The sequence below is a fragment of the Carlito syrichta genome, unplaced genomic scaffold, assembly GCF_000164805.1.
Source record: "Carlito syrichta isolate Samal-C Ts95f unplaced genomic scaffold, Tarsius_syrichta-2.0.1 Scaffold81542, whole genome shotgun sequence".
Taxonomy (NCBI): domain Eukaryota; kingdom Metazoa; phylum Chordata; class Mammalia; order Primates; family Tarsiidae; genus Carlito; species Carlito syrichta.
The window spans coordinates 76011-96784 of NW_007025638.1; the positions used below are offsets into that span (position 1 = coordinate 76011).

General features: G+C 42.4%; 1 protein-coding gene across 1 annotated transcript in view; it reads left to right on the plus strand.

Annotated features, from left to right (window-relative positions):
* Positions 1–20774, plus strand: part of FNIP2 (folliculin interacting protein 2) — an 83366-nt gene that overhangs the window by 48786 nt on the left and 13806 nt on the right. The window contains exons 11-14 of the mRNA XM_008055346.1: positions 1239–1385; positions 1499–1668; positions 7054–8398; positions 9289–9445. Coding sequence (XP_008053537.1) covers positions 1239–1385; positions 1499–1668; positions 7054–8398; positions 9289–9445 — 1819 coding nt within the window. The remainder of the gene's footprint in view (positions 1–1238; positions 1386–1498; positions 1669–7053; positions 8399–9288; positions 9446–20774) is intronic.

Sequence of the window (20774 nt, forward strand, 5' to 3'; positions counted from 1 at the left end):
TCAGGTAATACATTACTCACTATCTATTGATTGTTAAGACTAAAATCACATATTTGAGAAATCATGTGAAAGTGTGCTTCATGAGGGGCATCTGGTAAGTAGCAAACCTTCCATGGTTTGTGTGGGCAGTGCTGGACTTGCCTGTTGCTCTGCCATGGTTAGACTAGACTCTGGCATTTGCTTGAGAATCTGGATCCTACTTTAATAAAAGTATCCATTTCTCCAGGGTTAAGAAACTGAAAGTACAGAAGTAAAAAGCCTCACTGTGTGCATAGACAGAGCTTGTTCTTCAACACTCAGCCCTTTCAGAAAAGGTGACACCTTAGTTTTAGTAAATGAGTCTCAGTGCCATGTGATGGGAATTTGTCATCGCTTCCTAACTCTACACATGCTCTGTTTTTTTGTTTTGTTTTGTTTTGTTTTGCCAGGGTAGAGTTCTGTGGTGTCTTAGTTCTTTCATGCACACACTTAGAAAATCAAGTCAGAATATATCTCCTGTATTTCAATTTGGGAAGAGTAGGTTTTTTTAAATATGTAGATATGGTGGCCTTTTACCCAGTGGCAATACTAAGCTAAGTTAGTGTGCCCTTTGCAAAAACACTCGTAAGTCATGTGGCTTATAGTAGAGCTTCCCGTGTCCTGAGAACTGAGTTCTCATCGTGCCCTTGTCATTTAATATTTGTATGTCCTGTGCAAGTAACTTAGTCTCTTTAGACCTCCATACAAGAACTTAGCATATGGTATAGTAAGCAAGAGCCACTTTTGTAGTTATCTAAAATCAATAGGATGCTTTGGCTTAGTGACCCAAAGCACAAACCAAAAATTGGGAGAATTGAGTTGCCTCTGGTCACATTTTCAATATAGCAGCACATACTTTCTTTCTCCTTTTTTTCTTTACTATAAAAATTGTTGTAAATTCTGACATAGGCATTGTGAAAACAAGTTGTTCTTAAAATGAATATTTTATATCAGGGGTTGGCATATTTTTTCTGTAAAGAGTATCTATAGAAGCAACTCAGCTTTGCATAAACAATATGTAAATGAATGAGTATGACTGTGCCCCAGTAAAACTTCATTTACAAAATTTAAGATGGCAGTCAGATTTGGCCTGATATTTGTGGGCTTGCCTCCCTTAAGGACTCTGTACATTCAAGATTTTTTTTCTACATTATTCTTGTACACCAAGATTATTCAGAATACCATTTGTGACAATTTTGTGTATCTCTTCTTTTCTATAGGGACACTATATGGAACTTATATTCTGTTCCAAGGATAGCTGAACCTGTATGGCTTAGCATGATGTCCAGCACGTTGGAGAAAACCCAGCTCTGCCAGCGCTTTCTCAAGGAGTTTACGCTTCTGATAGAACAGATCAACAAAAACCAGTAAGCTTCAGCTCTGGAGACTTGTATGCAAATTCTACAGCCAGTGTATGTGCTGCATAGGACATGCCTCTTCCTGCATTGACTAAGCTGGTTGTGTCTTCCATTTCTCCAAGGTTTTTTGCTGCCTTACTGACTGCAGTGTTAACCTACCATCTGGCCTGGGTGCCAACTGTCATGCCTGTGGATCACCCTCCCATTAGAGCCTTCTCAGAGAAACGCACCTCTCAGTCAGTGAACATGCTGGCCAAAACACATCCGTATAATCCTCTCTGGGCGCAGCTGGGTTCGTACTTAATTTGACTATTCAGAGAAGATATAAGATGAAATAGGAAAAATGCTAAAATGTGTAGATGATACTGGCTGTCCAATGCTGTACTTCATGGGTTGTCATTGGGCAGCAGAGAATAGGAGGTTGACCCATGGTTTCTGATTATAAGGCCACCACCTTCCTCTCCATTCCTTTGTGGCATGTTGGCTCTGCTCTCTTAAAGCAATAGGTGAACCATGTTCTCCCATTCCTGTTCTAGGCTACGCACCCTAGAACAGTGTTTCTTAACCTCAGTGCTCTTGACATTTTGGACAAGATAATTTTTTTGTTGGTTGGGTTGTCTTGAGGGAGTGAGAGGAGTTCTCTTGGGCATTATTGGGTGTTCAGTGACATCCTTGGCCTCCGGTCACTAGATGCCAGTAGAAGTCCTCACTCCCCAAAGTTGTAACAATCAAAAAATGTCTTCAGACATTGGCAAATGTCCCCAGGAGGGGAGTTGGCAAACCACTGCCCTAGAGGATAGACTGGACTGGATTTTTTTGTTGTTGAAAGTCTTCAGTCGTTCCCAACAAACAATTCAGCAGGGTCAGGCTGTTGACAGGAGTAGGGAAATGGTGCAGACACAGGGTGGCTTTGTAAGGCTAAACGTGTTGGGTGAGTTTCCATTACAAGGAATCAGGGGTTTCAATAATTTGACAGAGGAGGCACTTGTTTCAAATTTTATTGTTTTCATTAAGTATTTAGCACATCCAGCAAGTAGGAAAATAGAAACTGCCAAGAATATACAGTGATGCAGGTATAATCTTAATCCAGGTTCCTAAGTAATGGAAAAGGTTCTATCTGGAATGATCTAGTCCTCTCAGAGCTTGCTAAGACAGGCACACTGCCATACCCACCTCTTCAGGCTGCTCAGGGTGCCAGGAATGCAGGATGCAGCAGCGATCCCTTCACATTCCCAGGCTTGTGTTCAGAGCTCAGTGACCCTGCCTCTGCCTAACATGTGCTACCCTCTATACAGGGGGGTTGCCACCCATTAGGTGCTGTGGAAGCAATTTAGTGGATTAAAAAGGCATTTAAAAGACATAATAGAATAGAAATACTACAGTGACTTACATAAATGTTTCATAAAATGTTTGTTTCAAAGGATGTGTGAGGGCAGTTATACAATGTATTTCTTTCTTGGTCTGTGTGTGCAACGTTTGCATGCCACTGTGTCTATACCACTACTGAAAGGGTTCTGTGTCGATCTCTTTTTGACTTAATGATCTCAAGGGTTTGTGAAAATGAAAAGCAGCTCTTCTCCTCATAAGAAGTTTGAGAACACTGATTTAAATTATTATAAGTTAAAAAGTCTGAAATTTGTTCTTCATTTTTTCCCAGTAGTTTAAATTGTATATTTCAGAATGCAGTGGACTTAGTCTATAAATCAACTTTTTTAAAGGAAGAAATTTCTACCTGCTCAGGAATGAAGCAACCACATTTAAATAAACTACAAGCCAAATTTTACAAAAAAAGTTAGAGAATATTTTGAACTAATGATAATATAGACAAAGGTCAAAACGTGGGATGTAGGGAAGCACTGTTTAAAGGGGAGCCTAGCCAGACATTATTAGGATGTCTTCTTCAGTACATGTCCCTGCAACACGCTCAATGTCTTTTTCATTTTCTCCCAGCTTTTCCCAGCTTGGGTTTGTGCTTCCTGTCTCTGTATTCCAGCCTCTCTCACCCTCTCTTTTTATAGCCTCCTGATTCTCACTCTCTGCCTCCTTCTCTCCCCCTTTCCAGTTTCTGTTTCTGTCTTCTCGCTGTTTCCCTTGACGTGTTTTCTCCCTCTTCCTCCCTCTGTGTTTCTTTTTCCTATGCATGTTTCACCCCCTTGCTGTCATCCCCTCTTTCTCACCCTCTTTCTACTTCACTCTGGTTCTCTTTCCTTTTGCACCAATGCTCATCTTTCTTCTTTCACCTTTCGCTCTCGCTGTCCTTCCCCTTCTCCCTAAATTCCCGCTCTGTTCCTCTGCCTGTCTCTCCTGCCCCAGTCTCCACTCCATCTACTGCTCTTTGTCCTCCTTTCCTTTTGATCTCTCCTCCCACCCTGGCCATTGTTCCTCCCTGCTTCATGCACTCTCTGTCCTTGGCCTTTCTGTTTCACCTGCAAACACTCATTTTACTTTTTACAGCTTCCTTTTTTTTTCATCTGTTTGTCTCCCATTTTCTTCTCTCTTTTTAGAATTCAAATTTTTTTATTTATATTTTTTTAGACAGAGATTTGCTTTGTTGCCCAGGCTGAAGTGCAGTGGTATGATCAGCTCACTGCAGCCTCAAACTTCTTAGCTCAGGCAGTCCTCTCTCTTCAGCCTCCTGAGTAGCTGAAACAACAGGCACACACCACCACACCTGGCTGATTTTTTAATTTATATTTTGTAGAGACAGAATTTCACTATGTTGTTCAGGCTGGTCTTGAACTCCTGGGCTCAAGTGATGTCCCTGCCTCTCAGTCTCCCAAAGTTCTAGGATTACACCGTACCTAGCCTAAATTTTTCTTTTTAGTTGAAGTTAAAAACATAACAGAGTTTATCTTATGAACTATTTCTTTTTTGGGGGGTCAGAGGTTCACTCTGTCACCTAGGCTGGAGTGAAGTAGCATGCTCACTGCCACCCCAGCCTCAACCTGCTGGGCTCAGACGATCCTTCTGCCTCCGCCTTCCAAGAATCTGGAACTACAGACATGCACCACCACACCCAGCTAATTTTATTTTTATTTTTATTGTAGAGATGAGGTCTCACTATGTTGCCAACGGTGGTCTTGAACTCATGGGTTCAAGCAGTCCTCTCACCTTGGCCTCCCAAAGTGCTGGGATTACAGGCTTGAGCCACCACGTCTGGCCTGTTATGAACTGTTTCTAAGTGTAAGGTTCAGTAATGTTAAGTATATTCATATTGATGTGAAACCTCTTCTTTATTTAAAAGAAACTACACTCACAGAAGCAAAAAAATCTACTCTAAAAATTAGTAGCTTTGTTAATCCAGGACTCAAAAAATTGTCTTCAAATTAAAGATCCAGTAAATCTTTAATATTATGGGTCTATTATTATTGTAATTAGAGGCAGGGTCTCACTCTGTCACCCAGGCTGGAGTGCAGTGATAGGATTATAGTTCACTGCAGCATCACACTCCTGGGCTCAAGCCATCTTCCTGCCTCAGCCTCCCTAATAGCTGGGACTATGGGCGTGTGCCACTACACCTGGCTGATTTTTAAATTTTTTGTAGAGACAGGGTCTCACTATGTTTCCCAGGCTGGTTCTTGAACTCCTGGTCTCAAGTAATCCTCCCACCCTGACCTCCCAAAGCACTGGGATTCAGGCATGAGTCACAGTGCCTGACCTGGTCCTGTCACTTTAATGAGGGGTTATTTTATGAAGTTTGGCGTTAAAGTAGTAGCACTGGTCCCACACACATTGTTTTCATTAAATAGTTTAAATGATCATAAGTTATATTTTTAATAACCTTCCTTGTTTTACCTTTTCCCACTTATTCCCTAGACTTTAAAATGTACAATACTAAAAGTTAAATGCATTAGTAAAAATAATACTGCCATTGTGAGTGGCCTTTCCCTGTGGTTTGTTATACCAGATTATAGATACATCATGCTTTTCCTTTATGAACACTGAGACCCATTTAACAAAAATGTCCCATGAATTCCTGAGATCTCTGTGATCTTCTGCAGTAATAGGCAGATGTAATCAAAGGAAAGTGACAGTAATAAACTGGTAATCAAGAACGTTTTCTCAAACAAAAGTCTTAGTATCAGACTACAATTCTGAGCTGCTGTTTTGAATTCAAGGATGATTTGTCAATCAATTGCATAAGCCTCACAGTTAAAGTTCTATTCGCCTGTAAAATAGTCTTTTTATAGAGTGGATTGTTTGTCATTATTTCTGTGCTGCCCTTTGGATGTTCTTAGGAGCCTTTCACTAGTGAATACTCTCCAAAGGAGGTACTTCCCCATGGGTCCCAGGGGTGAATACATCCTGATGGTTCTCATAACTTTTTTCTCATCCTTCATCTATTCATTTTAATTAGCTTTACCTAGAACATACCCTTATTAAATGCCTTTCTGCCTCTCTTTAGATGCACTCCTCAGATGGATTCTAACTGCCTACATGTTTTTTTGTTTAATTTTTAAGAGACAAAGTTTCGCTCTGTTGCCCAGGCTGGAGTGCAGTAGAGCCGTCATAGCTAACTACAGCTTCAAACTCCTGGGCTCAAGCAATCCTCTAGCCTTGTTCCCAAAGTGCTGGGATTGCAGGTGTGAGCCATGAGATCTGGCTCCTATGTTCATATTTATTTAACTATTACCTTTTGTCACTTCTCCTTTATTTAGTATCTTCAGCTTTTGATTGTTCCAACATTCTGGTTGTTTCTTTAGTGGTTTCTAACTCCAGGTTAGTTATACAGAAACATATTAAGATAAATTTTTAGACTTTTAGCACAGTGGCTGTCCAGTCAGTCAGTGTTGACTCTTTATTGTAATTATCCATATTATTTTTATCTTCATCAAAGTATCAAATGTATAACTTATTATCAAGTATAATAATCAGGTTATGAAATCCAATTGTTTTAATAAGTGCTTAAATACTTTGATGAAAAACTCATGCTGCTGGATGGGTGGGCCACACATTGCCCTTCCTCTTCCATCTTCAGTGGCATGTGGAGCCCATGGCACAGTAACCAACAAATTTTAATCAACTTGTCAGGATGTAGTTAATGGGATGTATTTTTTTCCAGCTGCAAAGTAAAATAAGGAAAACCTTCAGACTTATTATTCTTGACTAAGTGGTTTTTTCTTGTTAATAAAACTGATTCTACGTGTTGTGTGTATGTATATTAAAAGAACTCTATGCAGACCACCTCATTAAGTATTTTGAATTGATCCACTGTAATTTTGTTCAGAAATCTTTGAATTTGGATTTCATCCCAAGGCCCATTCCCATTGTCCTGGGATTCTTCTAGCAAATTCTTATTATTGTAGTTTCCAAGGGGTGTATTAGATCTGGTCACATATTCAGAGCCCTGGATTTGGCCTTCCTCGAGCCAACTTACTGGCTGACTCTGAGGACAGCAGGGAGAACCTCCTAAGCACAGTGAGGGGCTGTGCACACAGTAGCTTAGCCCCCATGCACCGAGGGTGGGGGTCACAGCCTGAACCAGGACCCTCCAGACTGACACTCCATGGTAGAAGCAAGACAGAAGCGTGGCCACTGCTAGAAAGTAAGAATCGGGTGTCTGAAACAAGCTGTAGGTTGGGAATTTGAGTCGTCTGTTTTGCTCTTGTAGAGGCCAACATGTCCATGACATGCTAACCCAGAGGCTGTTGTCTTTGTGTCCACCATTGCTCTCCAGGTGATCTTTATGGAGCCATCGGCTCTCCAGTGAGGCTGACTCGCACCGTGGTGGTAGGGAAGCAGAAGGACTTAGTCCAGCGCATACTTTATGTCTTGACCTACTTTCTCCGTTGCTCTGAGCTACAAGAGAACCAGCTGAACTGGAGTGGGAATCACAGTGAAGGTGACCAGATCTTAAATGGGAGCAAGATCATAACAGCCTTGGAGAAGGGTGAGGTGGAGGAGTCTGAGTATGTGGTTGTGACAGTGCGGAGCGAGCCTGCTCTCGTACCCCCGATCCTACCACTAACTGCGGCTGAGAAAAGGAACCCCCATCCCGCAGGCTCAACTGAGACCCCAGAGGACATTGACATGAGAGACCTAGGTCCCAGACCTGACAGAGAAGGAAGCAGCAGGCCAGAACAGAGTTCTGAGGCTGGCAGCGTGCGATACCAGGAGCCAGCACTGGAGAGTTCTTGGAAACCTCAGGGCACATTTGGAGAGACTGAAGAAAGTAGAAAAGAGGTACCCCAAGGTTGTTCTTCAAGATTCTCCAGCTGTGAAGTTCTGGGGACAGAAATAAAGGTCAACCAACAAACTGTCAGTGAGCCGTGGAAAGTGGAGATACCCAAGAGACTGCCAGACCGCTCGGTGGCCTGGCCTTGCCCCAGCAGGCATTTCCGGGAGAAGTTTCCCTTAGAAAAGGTGACCTTCCAGATCGGAAGCTCCGTGTCTCCTGAGTCTGACTTTGAAAGCCGCTCAAGGAGAATGGAGGAACGGGTAAAGGCCTGTAGGCAAGACCCAGGGTCAGCCAGCAGTCCCTCAGCCAAGTCCAGGGTGCCCAGGGACTTGGCTCAGGACCAGCAGGTTTCCAGGTGCTCCTTCGAGCCTGGCTTCCGGGAGGATGCCTGCCGTCCTCAGCCTCAATCTTCCGAGGGGGATGGAGGTGAGTCCGACAGGGGTTTTGCGGAGGACAGAGGTATCAGGACCGACACGGTGGCAGATGCTGCCGAGCAGCACCACCACATTACTGACTCATGTGCAGCTCCCAACAGTGGGGCGGGGGTCCGGGGGAGCACACTGGAGAGAGCCAGGGGACAGTGCTGGCAGGAGGTGGAAGGACTTTCACTAGCACCTGTTCCAGCCAGGTGTGTCCAGCGGGACTCTGGCCAGGTGCCTGTTGCTGATGTCCCCTGTGGGGATGCCGACAAGAGGGCCGACTGCAGGATGCAGGGAGACATCCCCCGGAATGAGAGCTCAGACAGCGCTCTTGGGGACAGTGATGATGAGACCTGTGCTTCAGCCATGCTGGATGTAGGTCTTGGCATGGAAGCGTCCTTGGAAGTGGAGCTGCCTCTGCCCAGGTAAGGCTGACAGGCTGGGGAGCAGAGGAAGCAGGGCTCAGATACCATCTTTCTGGCCTGACCCCCATTATCACATTGGCTGCTTTGTACATACTGTGTTTTCCCCAAAGTGTTAAAAGTGTTATCAAGACTATATCGGTGCTTTCTCATCTGCCTTTTCCCCAGGGATGATCTCTGGCCCAGCGCAACTGAGCTCAGATGCAGTGGCCAGTGGTTATGTTTGTTGCTGTCATGGCATTCTGGGGAGGCTAAGGGATGTGGTGGGGTGGCAGTAGGGAACAGAGAGTTAGTTTTCTGCCACCTGAGGGAAATTATGTGGCTGGCAGCAGATGCCTTGCTTCAGAGGGGGCAGATTACACACGTTGCGGGGCCTCTCTCTACCCGCGAGAGCAGTGTGAGGTAGCGGGAAACAGCATCTCTTCTTTAACACTCCATCAGGTTGATTATCTGGTCTGTGATGACTGAAGGCAGCAATTAGAGATTTCCTCTGTTCTTCCACACTGTTGTGGGCACCACCCTGTGCAGATATGTCAGATTCCTAAGCCAGACTTTTGGCAAGAGCTCCTCCTCAGACTGTCTCTTTCTTCACTCTTTGAGTCTGTGTCAAAAGATTGTCTATGCCTGGTGAATGTTCAGTATAAGATACAAAAACTCGCAACCAGCCCTGGAAATAGTTTTTTCCCTCCTGGCCTTCCATTTAAATAAACTCCCTTTTCTCTCTCCATCCCCTTCCTCTTCCCACACCCTATGATCCCATTACTGGAAGATTGACAAAATTGACCACCTTGAATCTATTTTATTTACCTGTGTCATTAGGGTTTACCAATTGCAGTTAAATAAAGGAAGTACATTTTCAACTGTGTGTTTGAATGAGCCAAATATTGTTTTAGGTCTCAGAGCATCAGCACTCAGAATGTACGAAACTTTGGCCGCTCGCTACTGGCGGGCTATTGCTCCACATACATGCCTGACCTCGTGCTCCATGGGACTGGCAGTGATGAGAAGTTGAAGCAGTGCCTGGCAGCTGACCTGGTCCACACAGTGCATGTAAGTGATCCCAGCTTGGAGCTTCAGACTGCTGATGGTGTGTCATCCAAGGTCTTGGCCGACAACAGGTGTTTAGACTGAAGAGACTAATAATAAGGGACTGTTTATAGTGATGTGGGCCGAGTTACAAGAACGAGCAAGGGCTGGGGAGCACCCCGGGCCTAGCTACAGCTGAAAGCAGTGAGCATGCCTGGGCCTAAGAGAGTGTGGGGAGGGGACCTGAAATCCCAGCCATGCATAGCCAGTGAGGGACTGCCTGATTGCAGGAGCAGTGAGGGGGATGACTACCTGCCATCTCTCCCCTTGCCCTCTGACTCTTCTGCTTCCTCTTACTAGCTGAGCCCAGCTGGAAGCCAGAGAGCAAGGTCACAGCTGATGCAGAATCAGTCTGTGGTCCACAGAGGTCAGCCTCCTGGGGCCTAACAGGACAGAGAAGGGCAGAGAGCAGCTCTGAGGGCCGTTGGGGGCGCAGGTAGGCCAGGCAGAGCAGACAGAATAAACAGCACAGATGGTGGCAATTATATGCTGTCACAGGGAGGACTAGAGAGATGTCACATATGGTTTGCTTTGTATCCTATCTTTAAACAAGTTCCTAAAAGTAATTTATTTTAACTGATTTGTCATTAAGCTCACTTTGACGACCGTGTGAGGATGACTGTATAAAGATTAACAAGTCTTACTGGAAAATTGCCTCATGACTGGCATTAAGTGCTTTTCTGCTATCTGCAGCGTGACAAGAGCTGAGCAGTTAAGGAAACCATGTCAGTCTGATGGGCCTGTTTTTAATTGAGCTGCTATTGGGCAGATGTGCAAAATAGATGTTTTGCATTAGATACATATTGTATCTTGTGAAATAGTGAAAGTTCTCATTGCATTAAGAAAACTGGAATGTGGCCTGTTACTTGCCTCCTCACCCAGCAAGTATGTTTTTCAAGATGGAACAGAAGACATTGCGTATTGTCTTTGGCCTTCAGCATCTCCTCTGTGAAGACTAAACATACATCAGACACAGGCTAAACAGTGGAGGGTATTTGTATGAAATGGGAAGAAAAACTCAGTAATGAAGCAGGTGGCCTTATAACCCTCTCTATGGGGAGGGCAAAGAGATGGGAGGTTGGTCCAGAGCTGGGAAAGCCAGCGACCCAGTGTACACTGTGTGCCTGGACATTCTAGCCCCACCCTGCTTCGTGGTCAGACACTACCCCTCACAGGATCCTCCTGGGATGAAGCTATGGGTTGCTTTAGTCTAAGTAATATCTGTTTTCATAGTTAGTGTGCTGAATGTTTGTTGATCATCCCACAGGTCCATACATCAGTGACCCTAGAATAAGAACAATGTCCTCGTGGTGGGTGTTCTGAGTTGTCCAAATCGATGTGTGATGCCATGGCAGTTTTCAGACTGCATTTCTATATGTTTAGTAGCGCTAAGGCAGGGAATCAGAGGACCTCATTTCCTTTTCTGTAGGTTGATGTTTATATTCACATATGCAAAACCTGTGGGTTTTTCTTTCTTCACTGCTATCATGTTGATTTCTAAAACCCTGGTGTTGCTCATTGGACCTTTCTTGCACAAAGCCCAGTGTTCTGCTTCTGACAGGTATGTGAACTAATGGGATTGTCCTCAGTGACATCAGTCTTACCAGCTGGGGGGTTTTGTCCAAATCCCCTAGATTCACTCACTGACCACTATGGAAATGTAATCTATTAGTTGATAACCCTCCTTGAACGTATCTGTAAAACCACTCATGAAATGTTTTATGTTTTCCATAGACTGGCAAGGTCTAATTTTTGTTATATTAGATTTTCATGGTGACCACCTGGCTTTATAATTCTTATATTTAAAAAAACATAATCATGTTTACTCCATCATTACTCTTCAAGCTTTTTAATATTTCATTTTCCCTCCCTTTCAGAAGTAGTGTTTTCACACTGTAGCTTTTCTCATTTCTTTAAACTATGTAATCACCCTGAGAGATCGAAAATTATTAAGCATATTAACCTATGTTGTGTTAAATTGTGAGTACATCCATAGTGCAGCCATGCATGGGTGTTAATAGGAAATTGCAGAGGGTTCGTAAAAATAGCTTCAGAAGTTTAATACATTCAGAATATATCCAATTAGCGCTAGTGGATTTCTAATTTCACTTGACACATTCATCATAAGGAATTTTGCTTTTGCAGTGTTCTGTTTAAACTACCTTTCAGACTGTCATTCTGGTCTATGGCAGAGTTTAAAACACACACACACACACACACACACACACCCCAAATATTCAACATCCACTTACAAATATTTGTAGAAAAATATGTTAGGAGTTTTTTAAAGCATTATATTGAATTTACTGCTCCATAAATCCCAGTGGTTATTTAAATTCTTAGGTATGCTGCCAGAGGAAGAAGCAAAGATCCAAGAACAAGTACGTGATGAGAGTTAGAACTGAAATAATAGTTTGTTGAGCAAGAGAAAATTAGAATAAATTGCTTTATTATAACTTGTTTTCAAAACCTACTTTTTGGACTTTAATAATTTTCAGTGTTCATGCTATATTTCATCAGGTTTGATACTTATAATTCTTTTCAGAGAATGATTTTTAATTGTTTACAAGCAATTGATTTAGATGATTAATCTATTTTCTAGACCTGTACATAATTTGGATTGTAAAGTCTTCTTATGTAAATGTGTTTTGTTTTGTTTTTTAAGAAATGGAGAGCTCTCACTATATTGCCCAGGGTGGACTTGAATGCCTGTGTTTCAGCGATTGTCCCTCATGAGTGGCTGGAACTGCAGACATGTGCTACTGCATCTGGCTCTAAACATGCGTGTTATAACCACAAGTTTGGAGTTTTTCTCTCTTTGAAGGATTGCTTTCTAAAGTTTCCAGTACTGAGAATTTTTTTTTTTTTTTGGACTTTTCTTTATCCTAGTCTCTTATGCAAAAAAAAATTATTAACTTTATTTCATCTGTTTGCATTTTTATTATTGACTTTCACATGTTAAGATTCAGAAGCTCTTTAAATATTTAAACACATGTCCTTATTTAGTCCATATACTACCTCTTTTCTGTCATTTGAACTCTTTCTCTGCCTCCTAATACATAGGTTATACAGCTGCCTTAAATTAGTGTAAAGTAATATTGTTTCTTTTCTTTCTGCCACATCTAAATGCACATTCTTTCCTCTGTTTTCCCTTTGCAGAAGTGGAGAGAACCGGCCCACACGCCCCCATACCTCCAGCAGCCTGCAACTGTGACTTAAGTAGCCCCTTCTGTCTTCTCTTTCCTCCTTGCCCTGTCTGCCTGTGAATGCTTCTGGCATTGGTGATGTGGGAGTTATTAAATTATGGGCAGTGTAAGGTGATGGAAGAGCTCTGACTTAGCATTGATGGCTTGAGTTCGAGTCCTAGCATTACCACTCATTCACTGATAATTTGAAGTAAATCAACTGCAATTACTAAGCTTCAGAAAAATGTATTTAGAAGAACAGATGAAATATGATTTAATGCTTAAGAATTTAACTTCTGAAGACAGACAAACTGGAGTTTGAATCATGCCTCACCTTAGTGACTTTATGGCCTTCAGCAGGTGTCTTTAGTTTTATAATCTACAAAATGAACAACACTACTTGGAAGGCTGAGGCAGAGGGATCACTGGAGCCCAGCAGGTGGACACTGGGTGGCCCTGAGCATGCCACTGCACTCCAGCCTGGATGATGGAGGGAAACTCTGACTCTAAATAGATAGATAGATAGATAGATAGATAGATAGATAGATAGATAGATAGATCACTTATGTCATAGTTCTGGTCTGAAGATTTATGAGATAACATACATGAAGTGTTTAACACAGTGCCTGGCACATTACTCTAAATGCCCAGTAAATGCTAGCTATTAAAATAATATATGTAGAAGTGCTTTGTAAATGATAAAGCAATATAACATGTTAATATAGGAGATTGGAATGACAGCTGTGATTTTAGTAAAAATGAAAATTACTATCAGAGTTAAGAAAGTTACCTGCCAGTGTGGTGACATTTCTAACTAGTCAATAGCCCTTTCAGTCCCAGGGAACTCCTGTTGAAGATAGCTGAACAGAATCGTGCACACATTCATTTAATGCTGCAAGCATCCACTTTTACCTGGCCTGTGTTATCCCAAGGAGCAGACCAGGCAGCTCTAACTCTGCAGGGTAGGGTCATCAAGACCAAAGTTAGCATCCCATTTTTATGCTTAAAAAAAAAACAACAACAAAAAAAACTATGGTCTAGGGCTTTGGGCATTTTACAGAATAATTTATAAAATGAAGTAACAGTTGGATATGGCAGCCTCTTCCATTTAATTTTAAGCATAGCAACAGATTGTTGACTCCAGAAATATCATGCAGGAATCAGTAGCACAGATAACAAGCTTTGTTCAAAGCCTGGCTGTGATATATATATGTTCACGAATACCTAATTAGTCCATGCAGTGTAATCAACCAGTACGACTATAAAACAACAATAAGTCCCATCAAATGGTAAATCATTACCTAAGTAACACAGATATCATTGAATGCCACAGGTTAACAGCAACCTTAAAATCAATAGGTTGCAAAAAGAACATCTATGGATGACAAACTCTACTTTAGAACTGTGTTTGTGCTTTCAGTTCCCTGCCTTAGGCCTCTAGCACTGTCTTCCAGGGCTACAGTCCTAAATGCAACACTGTCAATGTCTGCTGGCCTGTGAAGGGTTTTGTAAGCTACATATTTTGACCTATAAGTGGTTTTGATGACCAGCTTTTTAAAAAACGATATAGAACTGAAATCATCACACATAATCAAGCTTATTATTGGTTGGTGAAACCAACACATCACATGCCACACATAAACATATATGTTTATTAATACCAGTCAAACTGTAATCATCGGTGTGTCCCTTTCTTCTGAAGTAAAGATAAATGATGATGAAGAGAGATGGTCATTTTTAAAAAAAAAATAAAGGGGACAAGCCGTGCATTTAGACATGAGGCCTGTGGCTCTTTGTGTTCGTTGTCTTTACCTAAAGGAGAACAAAAACTTACTACAGGTCTCTTGGGCTTTATGTCTCTTGCATTGTGTCAGAATAAGACACATGTCTAATTTTGGTGTTTTTTTCCCCCAATTTTTGACTATATACAAGATTTCTGGACACCTGTGCCACTTTCTGCAACAAAGCTACCCACTTCTCTCATGTTGTCTTAGAGTTGCACCTGTCCTCATGTAGCTTCATTCTGGTGATCCTTTCTGACCTTGAGTGCCTCTCCACAACTCCAGACTATGTTTTGCCTCAGCAGGTGGCCAGCCTGGCAGTTCAGCCATTCCAGAGCCATTGCACACTGTATCTTTAAGGCCACAGTCTAAATTTGGTTATCAACTAGTGAGTGTGGTGATCGGAGGCAGAGAGGTCAAACTCTCTTGATACCCCTGCAGACTGGCTCACCACACTTTGGACCCTTCCCTTTTCCCACAGGTCTTCATGATGGCTTTGCATCCCCAGGGTCCCCCACCTTGGAATACCTACCAGGATCCTTCAACAGTGCCCATGGTCCAAAGTGATTGATTCTCCTCTTTCCCTGCTTTACCTTTTTATGATTCTTATTTTTTTTAGAGACTGAGATTGAACCTGCTTCCCACAGAAAAAAAATTTCTGATAAGTGCTTACTGAGTCTTGATAAAATTTTCATATTTTCATATGTTAAAAATATATTTGATGCACTAGAAATCACTAGAAATCTCCAATGTTAGCACTTAGGTGGTCTGGCTAACTAGTATCATATTGATGGGGCAGAGAAGCTGGGGATGCTTTGGGGAAGAGGAGGAGTCACACCTTGGAGATTTATTTATCTGTCAGAAAATAACTTACTGAGTACTTTTATGTGTGTTTACAACAGTAGTCAAGGTCTGAGGTGGGATCCAGCAGCATATTGTATTAAACTGATGTAGATGGCATGCCTCTTTAAAATATAGAAAATGATGGATAAAGTATTACCATCCCTACTCAGCCCCATTGTGATGATACCTGTGCGTGAAAAAAAATTTTTTAAAGGAAATTTTTTGTGCCAGAAACAAACAGAAATCATAATCAAGGCAGTAAATGTGGGCTGATGCAACACTGGGATTATGTGGCCCCATGGAATTTCAGTTTGGTTACAGGTCCTGGGAATTGATTACTGAGCTTCTCAGCTGTACCTGGCATGAGAGACCGCACGTAAGGCTTGGGACCAGAACTGAGCCCCTTACCTGCCTGGAGCTTCAAAGAGCTATTATTCCATGAAAAAGGAGACAAAAAAACTCCAGATAGAAGCAGTGAAGCAGCAAAGAAATTGGATAGAGTTGGGTGGAGGAAAAGTCACCCATGAGAAATCAAAACCCCAGACCTGTACTATTTGCGGGTTTGTGGTCAGAATTATTCTACCCAAGTGACTTGGGAATCCCCACCCAAGAAACAAACATAAAAACTAGGAGTGTAGAAAGCTCTAGGACTCTAGCAAAAGGAAGCCTACTACTTTAGACATTTTTACAACCACAGGCTCATGAGACACGTATAGAAAAATGAAACATAACTCAAGATAGGCCCTGCTCAGAAATTACATGCCATGTGAGGAAATCCCAAGCTGGCATGGGAGAGCAGCAGAGACCAGCAGGGGGTCAGCAGCCCTCCAGCCGCAGTGACGGTGGAGTGGCGGCATTGCCAACGTTACAATGGTGAGGAACTGGAATCCCAAAGATAGAATTGTGTGATACATGACTACTGAGATTTGTGTAAGAGCCAAAAAGAACTTCTATCACTGAAAAATAGTCATTGAAATTAAAAATCCAGGAATTGGTTAGAGAACAGAGCATATTAAATACAGCTCAATATGCTCTGTTCTCTAACCAGTCAGTGGATTTTTAATTTCAATGACTATTTTTCAATGATAGGTGAGTGGATTGCCTGAGCCCGTGGGTTCGAGACCCGCCTGGGCAACTTGGCGAGACCTCATCTCTACAAAAAATTAGCCAGGCGTGGTAGCGCGTGCCTGTAGTTCCGGCTTCTTGGAAGACTGAGGTGGAAGGATCGCCGGAGCCCAATAGGCTCCGAGGCTGCAGTGGCCAGAAGCGTGCCACTGCACTCCAGTCGGGCGACAGAGTGAGACTCCAACTCAAAAAAAAAAAAAGAATACAGCTCAAGATAATTAGAACTTTTGAAATGGAGCCTGGATATGAAGCTATCTTTTTTAATGCAGCTGTGAAACAGAAGGGCATAAAATATGGAAAAGCAAGTAAAAGGCATGGAAACTAGAATGAAAAGACTTTATAGCATACTCAGAAGGAGAGAACAGAGAAAAAAGGGAAGACAGTATTCAAAGAAAGACTGGAATTTTTCAAGTGAAGTAAGCGCACAGACTCCCAAGTAGGGAAAATATAAACAAATTCACATGCAATACTGGACATCAAAAAAACCATTAGAAGCAATCTGAGAGAAGACAGCATGACTCTTGCCCTCAGGGAGTTTGAAATCTAACCAGAAATAAAGAAACCAATAAGCAGTAGAAACAGCAAGGTAGGAGATATCGCAGCAGCAGACCAAGGTGCTGGTGGGGAGGACTCAGGGGAGGATGGCCCTTTCAGGGAACTGAAGACCCTTTACTGATAAGTATCTTCTTAACCTATATGCACAGCTGGCTTTGCCACCAACAGGCAAGGTCTGTCTGTCCCCTCTTTTAGCAAAACTGCTGTCAGGAATGTCTGGATACTCAAAGTGTAGTAAAACACAATTTTCTAGATGACTTTCTATCCTAGAGGAGGTAATACAGGAATGATGAGTGATAACCACATTTCTTTGCTCTGGATGAATTTGAGACTAAAGGGGGTTTTTTTGTTTTTGTCTTTTTAACTGGTCTGTCATTCGCTTTTACATGCGTTCAGCCGGCATTGTGGGGTGAGTTGGCCAAAGACTGTCTTACACAGCTTAAATCCTTAATTCCAAGGCCACAGGCAACGTGGCTATGTAGGTAGGTCTTCTCCCCCAGGAGGTAGAAGAATACCAGAGGGAAGTTGAGGACCTTTAACCAAGGGTGCTGAGAAGGTGAACTTCACTATATTGATCATACCATGTTGCTTGTGTGACTGATTGAAGAAAGTCCTTTCCCAAAGCTACATAAAGGCTCATATTATTAAGTCATGGTGCTGTAGCATAATAATAATCATTGTGGAAAGGTATTTTGTCTTGAAGCAGCCTCTTATTCAAGTACAGTTGAATAAAGTTATTAAACTTACCAGAATGACATAAAACAACTAATGAGTTAATATTCAAATGAAGCCAAAGAATCCTATGTTTCATTATCCAGACTATCTCAGAGAAAAATCAAAGACATAAGGAAGTGCTTCCAGTTACCTGAATCACAAGACACCTGGTCCCTTTGTGTTTTTAAGAGGCTGCCCCTGTTTTAACCATCAGGGTTAAATTTGCCTGTTGTAACCCTTGGTGGATTTTAGAGCTGGCTGTGAGGACAGAAGTCTCTTCACTTTTGTTGTCTAATACACATGGGCTGAGACATCTGTGGGGATTGATAAAGGGTGGGTCTAGAGCATCCACTGGGCAGTTGGAGCAGCTTTTGTAGCAAAGTGCATAATAGAAGAAGTAGCTGTGTTTTCCCCTAGTGACAGTGAGTTGAGGTTCTCACATGCACTTCTTGCAGTCCTGTCTTCTGAGGGATTTCCATCCCAATGAGTTCCTTGGATTTTATAATAGAGAGCGTGGCAGACTCATTGAGCTAAAAGTTGGAAATGCTTAGTGAGCTTCTGCATACTATTTCTGACATGCCAGAATACTTAGGAAGCACCTATAGATTTTGTCCTCAGTACTCCCTCTGTAGAGCAGTACTGTGTTCCCACCCACCCCACAGGAAAAAATGGCATGAGAAATTAATAAGTAGTTATGGGGAGCATATATGTGAGAATGGCATCCTCCTATTTTTCATCAGGTTAAAAATAGGTAATTATGTGAAATGCTAGTCATTTAAGTGTGATACATAGAAAATAAATATATTAATAATCATACAAGAGGCCAGGCACATGGCTTACACCTGTAATCCCAGGAGTTTGAGAGGCTGAGGCAGGAGGATTGCTTGAGGATAGGAGTTTGTGACCAGCCTGGGCAGCATAGTGAGACTCCCATCTCTATCCCACCAAAAAAAAAAAAAATTATCTAAGCATAGTGTGTGTGCCTGTAGTCTCAGCTACTTGGGAGGCTAAAATAAGAGGATCACCTTTGCCCAGGAGTTCAAGGTTACAGATGATCTCTCCACTGTATATTAATAATAATGATAAGCATAATAATAATAATAGTGTAGATAACTTGGTAGAAACTGGATTTAATTCAAAAATAAATTGTTCACCACAACTAGATTGCATTAGCTATTTTGCACATGCCGAGCACTTTGTTATGCTCATTTCAGAGACTACAGAGGAAAAATAAATGTGATTAATCTCCTTGAGTTACTTACAAAATCACTGAGTAAACAAGCAGATGTGAAATCAAGAGCAAGTTAAGACAGTGTGATGAAATGCCAAAATGAATGGTATAGGCAGGATGTGTTCTCCGAGGTCAGAGGAAGGGCAGTGAATATGGGAAGCTTCACATATGGGATGGGACCCATGCTGGGCCCTGGAAGAATTGTCAAACTGAGAAGGTGACTGGGAAGACCTTTGGGTCCATCTGAAGGACGAGGCACAAGGCATGCGTCTTCCCAGCCTGGAGAAGGTCTTCCTAGAGAGCACTGGAAAATGACTAAGGGGGTTGGAGGCAGACTGTGAGGAGCTGTGCATGTGGAAAAAAACAACTTTAATAGTTTGGGGGTGCATGTTTGTGTGGGTTTGGGGAGTTTGAGGCTTTAAGTAAAGCGTATGACTTAGGGCAGGGTGGTCCACAGTCCATCTGCAGTCACATCATTTACTAGCTCCACGTTTGAGGTTCAGGGCATAACCCCTAGAGAGAGAGGTGGTGGAAGAAGGCAGAACTCAAACTGGAGTGCCTCACGTGTCTCACACACATTTTTCTCTCATAACACTTGTGCATTAAACCTCATTTAACCCTCACAGAAACTCTGAAGCAAGTACTATCTCATTTTACAAGTGTAAACCTGTGGCACCACAGCTGGTAGGTGACTGACATAGTATTCCAGCCCAGTCTGTCTAACTCAAGAGTACTTGCTGTCATCTTATCATTGCCCTTTGTTGAATTATCAAAATTACAAGTCTTTGTGATGAGCTAAACCCAGACTCTTGTGTTCCTGGAAGTTTAAGTTAAGCAGAAGTCATATGTATGAATCAAGGTAGCATATTTTATATACTCAGCAATCTGTCCTAGTACCGTGAAAGTGAAATGTCCTAACGTCCTAGGCATTTAACACTCCTGGGAAATGGACTCCCAAATCCTAATTGGCTACAAACTAACCAGGCTTATTCTGTTGATTCACAAGCTGTACTGGCCAAGAAAATTCAAGAAACCTCTAAAGATCTATCAAACAAAGCATTTTATGCTCATCTGTCTTGAGAAATCTTCACAGATAAGTAGTTAAGGTAAATGAGATCTTGACAGGGTAAAACTGAAAAAATGAGTGTTTCCAACTTGTCATATGACACAGGAAGGGGGGAGGGGCAATAATGGCATGTGTTCCCCCCAACCCAGTCTTCTTCAGGTGAAGATGGGCCATCTACACGCCTCATGGTTATCCTGGTTCCTCACTGACCTCCAATGTTCTTTTATTCTCCCACCCCTGCCAGAGCTTTGAGTTGCCTGATTCAGTATCCATGGGAGGTCAGAACCCAGGGGTGGCAGTCAGGAGAGGGTGGCAGGAAGGCCCTGGACTTGTGGCCCGCATCGTGACATTGGTTGTGGTTGGATGCACAGCATGGGCACTCAGGAAGGTGAGAGGACGGCACTTTCTTCAGATTATGCAGAAGGTGACATGTTGCAGACTTGTTCTGATAAGATAATTTGACAAGTTCTTCTGACAAGCAACTTATTTTGAAATTGATTCTCCTTAGCTTGAGAGAGAGAAGGAAATTTGATTTATGTCAGCATCCATTAGGTTTGTAAAGTTTCTCAAGCATTCTAAGTGTAAATAACTTTTTGATGATATTTTCCTCAGAATTTCAATATCAGAAGACCTGATTGAGACAATAATGGTTTAGAGGAGAACTTTTGAAAGGGTAAATATACAGTGTGGGCTTCTTGTTTGTTTGTTGAGAGCTACTTGACTAAAATAGCAAAACCCTTGGCGGGGGGGGGGGGGGGGCAGGGGGCGGGGAATGGTTTAAACTTCGGGAAGA